This window comes from Spermophilus citellus, assembly GCF_964194105.1.
Source record: "Spermophilus citellus genome assembly, chromosome: 17".
NCBI lineage: Eukaryota > Metazoa > Chordata > Mammalia > Rodentia > Sciuridae > Spermophilus > Spermophilus citellus.
This window is the reverse complement of record NC_138199.1, coordinates 56,195,075-56,205,443: the sequence shown is the minus strand read 5'-3', so window position 1 is coordinate 56,205,443 and position 10,369 is coordinate 56,195,075. Positions and strand designations below refer to the sequence as shown.

Here is a 10,369-nt window from a genome sequence, read left to right as displayed (position 1 = left end):
TGGAAATGAGACACTCTGAGACAGAAGACTGGACCAATTGCACTTCTGCTTGCTTCTCACCTGCTTTTACCACTAACCCCAAGAACAATCAACTCCCTGGCAGGAAGACAGGGAGCTGGCACTGGTCCAGGGGAGGCCCTGATGTAGTTGAGGCTGAACTGGAAGGCTCTGACAACTGAAAAATACAGTCAGAAGCTGGAAGGTTGGAAGGGAGTAGAAATGGTAGCCATGATCCAATTCTATAAGTCTACTTGCCTGTCATGGGGTTGCTTTTACTGTTTCTCACCATGGCCCCCAAAGGAAGCAAGTGCCAATTCCTTATACAACCTGCTCCTCTTCCAAAATTCCCTTAAGACTTTAACCAAAGTCTTCTGGCTTGGGTTCATGACTAATTCAGGTGGAAAACTGAATGATGGGATGGAAAGGCAGTTTCAGATCTCCATACAGTCACTTACTAGCTATGTAAACTTTTGAGCAACATCTTATAAATAAGGAACTGGAACCTCAGTCCCCATTTTTCAAGAGGTGATAAATACCCACTTTACAGGGCTATGATGAGGACTAACAGATAAAATATAATAATGGCAGTTAGCTCCATTTTCTTTCTTTCCTCGCCCTCCACAAATACAGCAGTACTGAATTGTGTGATGACTATTTTCTTTGCCTCAAAGAGGATTCCAATCTCTGAATAGTGTAAGGGCCAGGAAATGATGAACAGAGTGTTATCTGTGGATTAAGCATGTTAAATAGGAGTGGTAGACAGAATTCTAAAGCTGTCCTCTCTCAATTGCTGTCTCCTGGTTATTTAATCGAACATTCACCTAGATAATGCTGTGAAGGGACTTTGTAGCTAATAAAGTAAGGGACATCAAGACAGAGAGATCACCCTGGCTTACCTAGTAGGTACAACTTAATCATCCGAGCCTTTAAAAACAGAACAGTCTTCAGCAGGAGTTAGAAATATGAAGTAGACAAAGAGATATAGCATGAGAAAAATTGGCCCAGGCAAGACTGGTTTTGAAGATGGAGGAAAGTGGTCAGGAGCCTAGGAATATGGGTGGCCTCCAGAAGCTGGAATGACCCTTACTAAATAGCAAGGTAATAAGGATCTCAGTTCTGCAGCCACAAGGAACAATTTGGCCAATTACACGAATGAGCAGACTGACCTCCAGAGCCTCTAGAAATAAACATAGCCCTGCCAACACCTTGGTTTTGGATTGAACCAAGAGCCTTATACATATTAAACTTGCATTCTGCCACTAAGCTACATCTCCAGCCTTCTGACTTACAGAAATAATAAACAGAGGTTGTGCTGATGCAGTGGCACATGCCCATAAATCCAGTTACTTGGAAGACTGAGGCAAGAGGATCACAAGTTCAAGGTCAGCCTTGGCAACTCAGTGAGACCCTGTTTAAACACACACACACACACACACACACAAACAGATATTGCTGTAAGCTACTGCATTTGTGATAATTTGTTGTGGCCACAGTAGAAAATACAAAAGGCCCTTTAGCTGCCCCAAGAAGTTGAAGCACAGAGAAAATCTGCAGGTATAAGCCCCAAGAACATTCTTGGTGTTTGCTACTGAGTTTATTTGCAATGTTCACAGCACAATATTTACAAAATATATTTTGTACAATCAAGTCTGCATTGCCCTTGCACACTGGGGGACAAGGGAAGACCTAGTCCTTCCAACAGCTATAAACAGTTTTGCATAACGAGTATATGAAAAATACTTCCTCTTCCTTCAGCAAGGAAAATTATTTATGAAGTTTTATAGTTCAGCAATAGGGAGCAAAGGGAAAAAAATTACCTCAAAGAAAGCAACAGCTCCTTTCCATGGGACCCGTCATTTTACAGGCATGAAATATTCGTATCAAAGATCTTATATTTTAAGAGGAATGGATTATATACTGGAGCAATAACAAAATAAACATTTTTTTTTTTTTTTGCTAATGAGGAATTAGAGAGCTCTCTCTGGATATAGGGAGTTCTTGAAAATATTCTGTTTCAGAGCATATTCTTTAAAAATCTAGCAATTTATACTCTAGACTTTTGGAGATCTCCTTTAACTCACTCTCAAATTTCATATTCATATTCATTATCTGCCTCTGAATTTCTTCCCCAATGCTCTACTCTAACATTTAAGAGCTGCTCAAGGACTGTTCTGATTGTAAGTTGTATCACAGATCCTTTCACTGAAGGGCCTGACTCTTGGCCTTTATGAACACAGGGTTTTAGAGAAACAAACTTGGGGAAACCAGCTATTCTCTTGAGGCCAAGCCACTATATGTCTCTAGGCCTAAGTCAACAAGTCCAGTACCAGAAACAGGGCTGATAAAAATGAATCAGTATCTAGCTCAATTGGTGGAATTTAAATGGTTTTAAATTCTTCTCAGGTGAAAAGCTGCAACAATTTTGTTCTCATGGCAGATTTCAAAGGGACATTTGAAGTAGAAAATCTTTAAGGGACCCTCACAAAGCCAGAAGTTCTTTTCAGGCTGATGTGTATAAATATTTAATAACTATGGAAAGACTCAAGAGTAAGAGGAGCTCCTCAGGCCTAAGGTGGAAAGGCCATTTATTTTATTTTATTTTTTTGGGTACCAGGGATTGAACTCAGGGGCACTCAACCACTAAGCCACATTCCCAGCCCTATTTTGTATTTTATATAGAGACTGGGTCTCACTGAGTTGCTAGGAATGCGCTTTTACTGAATCTGGCTTGGAACTCTCAGTCCTCCTGCCTCAGCCTCCTGAGCCACTGAGATTATAGACGTGTGCCACCACACCCAGCTGGAAAGGCCATTTTTTAAGCTCATCTTTGAGGTCCTGTGGTTCTAGACACATAGTTGGCTGCAGTCAGCAGTGGCTGGGTGAGATCTGTGGTATCAGGTAGGTGTCCAGCTCCTGGCATTGGTAGAGGGCTACACTGTCCAACACCCACTCTCTGGTCACCACAGGTGCCTTACACATCTGTTCAATTGCTGGGGACAGAGCACAAAGAGATTAGTGTCAGTTCATTCTCTCAGAACAGATTCTAATCAATCTACTCTGGGGACGTGGCTATGTGAGTTCTTAGGGCTAATCACGTAAAAGCCAAATTATTGCACATAAGCAATGCTTGAGGACATAAATCCTTGTTCAAAAACCTGAGGGGTGACTGCTGGTGAAAACCAGCCTCTGGCAATTTTATTAGCGTGGGCTACAATCTGGTAAAGGAAATGCCACCAGAAAGAGCAAAATGGCATTGCAATTTAAAGATTAGAAAAATGTCTTTTGTTTTAATTTTGTTTATTTATTTAGGTTCTGGAGATAGAACCCAGAGGTGGTTTAGATATGGCCTCACTAAGTTGTTGAGGCAGGCCTCAAACTTGTGATCTTCCTGTCTCAGCCTCCTGAATCACTAGAATTATAGATGTGTGCCACACCTGACATGATGTGGAAAAATATCTCAAATAAAAAACCAAAACATGGTGATCATCTTCAAGTGCTGGGTTTTAGCGATTATTTTGTTCTCGTGCTAGATTATGTTTTCTGTGACAAACATTCATATTTAAACCTCCTTCACCCTTCAACGCCAGGCCAAGAGATGTATGCCTATAACCCCAACAACATAGGAGGCTGAGGCAGAAGAATCACAAGTTCAAGGACAGCTTGGGCAACATAGTGAGACCCACATCTCAAAATGATAATGCCCCCTCCCCAAAAAAACCCTGCCCCCCATGCAAAAAGTTCATGATTACTTCTCTAACAAAAAACTAAACAAGAACAATGTTAAAAAGACATTTACTTATTATTATTATTATTTTTTGCAGTACTGGGGATTTGAAACCAATGACACACACACACACACACACACAAAAAAAAAAAAAAAAGAAAAAGAAAAGAAAAGAAAAGTACTCTACCACTGAGTTATACCTCCCAGCCCTTTCGTTTTTGGTTTTGAGACAGGGTCTTGCTAAGTTGCTGAGGCTGGCTTTGAAATTATTATTATTTTTTAATATGTATTTATTTTAGTTTTTGGCGGACACAACATCTTTGTTTGTATGTGGTGCTGAGGATCGAACCCGGGCCGCATGCATGCCAGGCGAGCCCGCTACCGTTTGAGCCACATCCCCAGCCCTGGCTTTGAAATTATGATCCTCTGGGGCTGGGGATGTGGCTCAAGTGGTAGCGCGCTCGCCTGGCATGCGTGCGACCCGGGTTCGATCCTCAGCACCACATACAAACAAAGATGTTGTGCCTGCTGAAAACTAAAAAATAAAGATTAAAAAATTCTCTCTGTCTCTCACTCTTAAAAAAAAAAAAAAAAAAAAAAAAGAAATTATGATCCTCTTGCCTCAGCCTCTCAAGTCCCTGGGATTACCGGCATAAACCACCACACCTGGCTAAAAAGACATTGTAACTATCCATTCTTTCAATAAATATTTAAAATGTGCTGAGAACTATGCTACTCAAGCACCAGGTGATAAGTGGTGAACCAAACCCATCCAACAGAACCCCAAATAACATAGGAGCATGCAGACATCTTACCATGGAAGCCATTGTCTTCTGTCCAGGCATCTGGTTGTATAACCACAATTGGCTGAGCACCCTGCATCCCCAGGAAGAAAAAAGTATTGAGGGTGTCAGAGCAGGGCTTTTGCAATAGTTACATCACCATTTTTTTTTTTTTTTTTTGTCTTGGTATTAGGGATTGAACTGATGGTCACTTAACCATTGAGCCACAACCCCAGTACTTTTTATTTTTTGAGATAGGGTCTCGAGAGCCAAGGCTGGCCTTGAACTTGTGATCCTCCTGTCTCAGCTCTTGAGCTGCTGAGATCACAGATGTGTGCTGGCACTGCCACTTCACCACTTCTTGGTTTCTAAAGCAGAATACATTGGCAGCAGCCACAGAAAAGAGGGGGAAAGGCACATGGCAAGAAGGGGAAGGAAGACGCCTCCTCTCAGTGTATTATTAAACACTTGTAGTTATCAAATTCTTACTTGGGCCTCATAGATGGAGGCCCAAAAGACACAAGCACATGGTCAGAGAAGGCTCCTGAGGCTACATTTTGGGAAATTATGAGACTGCTAGGTACCAGCCTTGCTCAATTGCAAGACAGAATACTGTGTCCTCCCTCGGACAGGGCAGCAAATACTTACCGTGTCAAGGGTGAGTGACGAAATTTCCTTTACCACAGAAGCTCCACACAGTTGCACCATCCATTCCAGTTGATCTAAACAGGGCAATCAGACCCAAAATTACCATGGTGATCCACATATATAACCCTACACCACATATCCCTGGAGGAAAGATTACAGCAAGACTTCTTAGTAGGAGAGTTTCTATCTCTGCCCCAAAGAACAGAAAGGCTGTAAAGTATTCTAAGTCAATTTGCCACTGATTTGCTGCCACCTACTCTGGCTATCCATTTCCATAAGTCCACTTGGAAGATAAGGTTTTATAATCTTAAAAAAAAAAAAAAAAAAGCTTGAAAGAAAAAAAAAATCCAAGATCTAATTTCCATTAATTTGCTAAGTTGCTAGATAAGATACTGTGTAACAAAACATCCACCTTCCTTCCCTTCCTGCATCCTAATTCTGTGTTGGTAATTGATAATCACAGCCATTGAGAGCACCACACTTGGTGGTAATTACTGTAAATGTCAAGAGACAGGAAGATAATTCATCCAGTGAAAAAAATATACATCATCCTGGTCAGAGACTCAGTGTATCAGTGGGGAAAAGCTACATGCTGAGATGGAATCAGCAGACTCAGGGGTACAGAAATTAACAGAGATTGAAGAGATGTTCCACTTGCACCTGGAGAATCAGTAAAATCAATGGGTGTCTTCTGGGTCCCTTTGGACATGCTTTGCAATAAGTCATCCATGGATGAGCTCTTCCCTATCAGTTCATTTCTGAGAATTGCTGAAGTGCTCCTGACTGTCTGACTGAATCAAAACTCACTAACTCATTCCAAAAATGGTACCTGCTAGAGATAACTGCTTTTCACCATACCAAAGTAAAAAAAAAAAAAAAAAAAAAGAAGAAATTCTTCAATGAACACTTGGAAATTTCATAAAAATCCAACAATAATCAGTGGAAGTAGGAAGCAAAATTATATTGCCAGTCTCCCTTGTAGCCACTTATCTGCCAGTATCCAAATGCTGAGCCTTCTTCTCATGAGCAAGAGGACCTGAGCTCCTGGGGCAGAAGTGGGGCATAGGAAGCAAAGGTGAGTAGTCTTTGTTTTGAAAAGAAAGAACAAAATCTATATATACACAAGGGCCTTAGTGTCAAACAATACCAGAGTTGAGCCCCACAGCAGTCCTAATCATCACATTCAATGTCAAATGTAATTAGAAAATATTCATCAAGAGTCTGCCCTTGCTCTGGGCCTGTGCATGGCCCCAGACTCACAGGGCTTATGCAACTGCTGTGCTTTTCTTCTCTGTATTAAATGAAGATGGTTTAGGAAGAATAAAACTCTTTCTTTCTTTCTTTTTTTTTTGTAAAGAGAGAGAGACAGAGAGAGAGAGAGAGAGAGAGAGAGAGAGAGAATTTTAATATTTATTTTTTAGTTTTCGGCGGACACAACATCTTTGTTTGTATGTGGTGCTGAGGATCGAACCCGGGCCGCACACATGCCAGGCAAGCACGCTACCGCTTGAGCCACATCCCCAGCCCATAAAACTCTTTCTTGACATTGACAAGCCCAAAGTATCTTCTTCCTAATTTATTATCCCTACCTCTTTCTTAGTCCAAATGGGCACTAACAACAATTTTACCCCATCTCTGTGTCCTAAATCCTAACTTTTCACTGCCCTCAAGCTTTTGAAAGGGGCAGAAGGCCTAGATTTTTGCCCTAAGATGACATTTAGGGGCTCTTTTGCTTGGAGCAGGGCAAACAGAATAAACTTCAGAATATCTCATTGATTTGAAGGATTCCAATAGTGTGATCTTGCCTGTACTATTCCACCATGTAAGAAAGAGGCTGGAGCTGGAGCTTTGTATTTCTTTTAAGATCCTCACCTGTGGGCATGTTGGTAAAAGGCCCATAGCAACAGATTTTTAGGCCCCTGAAGATCTGTAAGGAGAGAAAGAGGGACAAGGGATGGAGAGAAACATGGTTATAATTGAGTATGGGTTTTTTTTTTTGTTTTGTTTTTTTTTTTTTTTTTAAGAGAGAGAGAGAGAGAGAGAGAGAGAGAGAGAATATTTTAATATTTATTTTTTAGTTATCGGCAGACACAACATCTTTGTTTGTACATGGTGCTGAGGATCAAACCCGGGCCGCACGCATGCCAGGTGAGCGCGCTACCGCTTGAGCCACATCCCCAGCCCAAGTATGGGTTTTTATAAAAAATAAAGACTCTCAAAAGAAGCTTCCTGTATTATTTATTTCTTCATTTTTGTAGAGTGATACTGGGGATCACACCCAGGATCTTGTGCATGCTAGGCATTTATTCTACCACTAAGTTATATCCCTAGCCATTATTTTTTAAAATACATTTTTTTAGTTGTTGATATAACTTTATTTTATTTATTCACATGTGATGCTAAGAATCGAACATAATATCTCACTCACACCAGGCAAATGTCCTACCGCTGAGTCCCAGCCCTAGCCCTGATCCTTATTTTGACACAGGATCTGGAACTGTAATCCTCTTGCTTTAGCCTCCCAAGTACCTAGAATTTTACATATATATATGTATTTTTTAATTATTTGTTCTTTATATATATACTGTATGTATTATATATATACAGTAGAGTGCATTACTTCTTTATATTTAATAAGACCTGGATGGCAAGAGATTCAAAGCTACTGATTGAAATTTGATGCTTATCCAGAGTGGCACAGCACTAACCATGAGACCAATCAGCAAAGCGGTCATGTTTTTGTTTACATGCTCCTTTTCTCCTAACTTTCTTCTGATTCCCAAATATCTCTCTGTCTCACTTTCCTTTGAGAATGGCCATTGCATATTATGTGGTCTACACAGTTCTTTTTTTGGGGGAGACCGGGGATTGAACTCAGGGGCACTCAACCACTGAGCCACACCCCCAGCCCTATTTTGTATTTTTATCTAGAGACAGGGTCTCACTGAGCTGCTTAGTGCTTCAATTTTAATGAGGCTGGCTTTGAACTCATGATCCTCCTGCCTCAGCTTCCCGAGATGCTGGGATTACGGGTGTGTATCACTGCACCAGGCACAGAAATCTCTTTTATTAACAAATTAAAAGTTTTCTAGCCAGGTACAGTTGTACCCACCTATAATCCCAGCACTCAGGAGGCTGAGGCAGGAGGATCACTTCAGCCCAGGAGGATTTTTGTTGTTGTTGTTTATTTGGTACTGGGGATTGAACTCAGGGGAACTCAACTACTGAGCCACATCCCCAGCCCTATTTTGTATTTTATTTAGAGACAGGGTCTCCCTGAGTTGCTTAGTGCCTCGCCATTGCTGAAGCTGGCTTTGAACTTGTGATCCTCCTGACTCAGCCTCCTGGAGCTGCTGGGATTACAAGCATGTGCCACCACGCCCAGCTATACACAGTTCTTTATTTTTTGTGGGTACCAAGAACTAAACTCAGGGGCATTCAACCACTGAGCCACATCCCCAGCCCTATTTTGTATATTTAGAGACAGGGTCTCACTGAGTTACTTGGCACCTCACTTTTGCTGAGGCTGGCTTTAAACTCATGATCCTTTTGCCTCAGCCTCTGAAGCCGCTGGGATAACAGGCGTGTGCCACTGTGCCTGGCATACGCAGTTCTTAATGTGAACGCGAGGACTGGTTTGTATCTTAAGTTGATCAGATTGCTTGGTTTTCTGAAGACAGATCACACACTTCTCCTAGGGGTACTTCTACTTACAAGTGTTTGGCAGTGCTAACAAAAGAATTTTCAATGATACTGGAAATGTTCTGTATCTGTGCTAGTAAGGTAGCCACAAGTCACATGTGATTGTTAAGCCTGTAAAATGTGGTTAGGATGAGTGAGCACCTGAATTTCATATTTCAATCTTAATTTGAACAGTTCTATGTTGTTGGTGGCAACTGTGTTGGACAGGACAAATTCATTGGCACAGATTCTTAGAAAAGGACTTGGGTATTATTTAAAAGAAACCTAGAGTTTGGGGAATAAATCAGTGGTAGAACCCTTGCATAGCATGTGCAAGGCCCCAAGTTTGGTTCTCAGCACTGCATAAAAAAAAAAATACCCCATAAATTTGTGTCAGTTGGATGCATAAAAAATACACACGTTTAAGAAAATCAATACTAACAGAGGAATTCAGGGCTTTTTGCATGCTAGGCAAGTGTCCTACTACTGAGCCACATTCCCAGCCTGAATGTGTGTGTGTGTGTGTGTGTATATATATATATATATATTTTTTTTTTTTTTTCCCTTGAGATAGGGGTCCTACTATGTTGCTTAGGATGTTCACAAACCCTTAGGCTCAAGTAATCTTCCAGCCCCAGCCTGCCCAGTAGCTGGGACTACAGAAACGTGCCACTATGCCCAGCAGGTGAATTTTTTTTTTTTTAAATATATTATTTTGGACAACTCTCATTGTCTTGACCCTCTTCCTACTTCCCATTCAACTAAAAAGAAAATTACATAGGCCTCAAATTTATCTGGCCTCTAAAAGACAAAAATAGAGAAAAATCAGGAAGTTAAAAACACAGCAATGTGTCCCCCTCTCCCTATACACACACTTTACAGGCAGAGGAAAAAGAAAAGACAGCAGGACAAGTCTGTTTTTGTTTTAAGTGACAGCTTCCATTTGTACCATTCTTCCCATCTGCATGAATAAAATGCATCCTCAACCTGTTGATAGGACCTAGATGATCATAATGCTAAGAGTTCTCCCCAGGCAGCCAGCTGGAACCAAATAGTACCATGAAAAGTACAACAGATTAGGAATTTTTGCATCCAGGCTGACACTGATGAGAATGTCTAGTCATGAGATAAGGAATTTGAAGCTTTACTTCTACAAATACATTTCTCTTCTAGAGGAAAATACTAGATGACATTTAGTATCTTTAGAATGTCATTCCTTTGGCCAGGTACTTTTTCCCCCTCAGTGGCACCAGGGGCACTCTACTATCCCTTTTTGAGACAAGGTCTTGCTAACTTGCCCAGGCAGGTCTCGAATTTGTGATCTTCCTGCCACCGGAGTCACTGGGATTACAGGCACAAACCACCAAGCCCAGCAATGGCATCCTGGAAAGCAGGAAAATTCTCAAAGCACTGGAATTTCCTTTGAAGGTGGGAGGAATCTGGTGCTAATTCTGCCTTGAATCAAATGGAGTAAAAAACAAATGGTTGGTTCTCACAGAGCTTCCCCTGGGCAGAAGGCAGAGGAAGAAGTAGG

At 41.2% G+C, this 10,369-nt stretch overlaps 1 protein-coding gene across 1 annotated transcript in view; it reads right to left on the bottom strand.

The window, feature by feature from the left end:
- Positions 1-1,570: 1,570 nt before the first annotated feature.
- Positions 1,571-10,369, bottom strand: part of BRCA1 (BRCA1 DNA repair associated) — a 68,124-nt gene continuing 59,325 nt past the window's right edge. The window contains 5 exon segments of the mRNA XM_081271653.1: positions 1,571-2,879; positions 2,881-2,990; positions 4,540-4,600; positions 5,155-5,228; positions 7,027-7,081. Coding sequence (XP_081127779.1) covers positions 2,844-2,879; positions 2,881-2,990; positions 4,540-4,600; positions 5,155-5,228; positions 7,027-7,081 — 336 coding nt within the window. The 3' untranslated portion in view covers positions 1,571-2,843.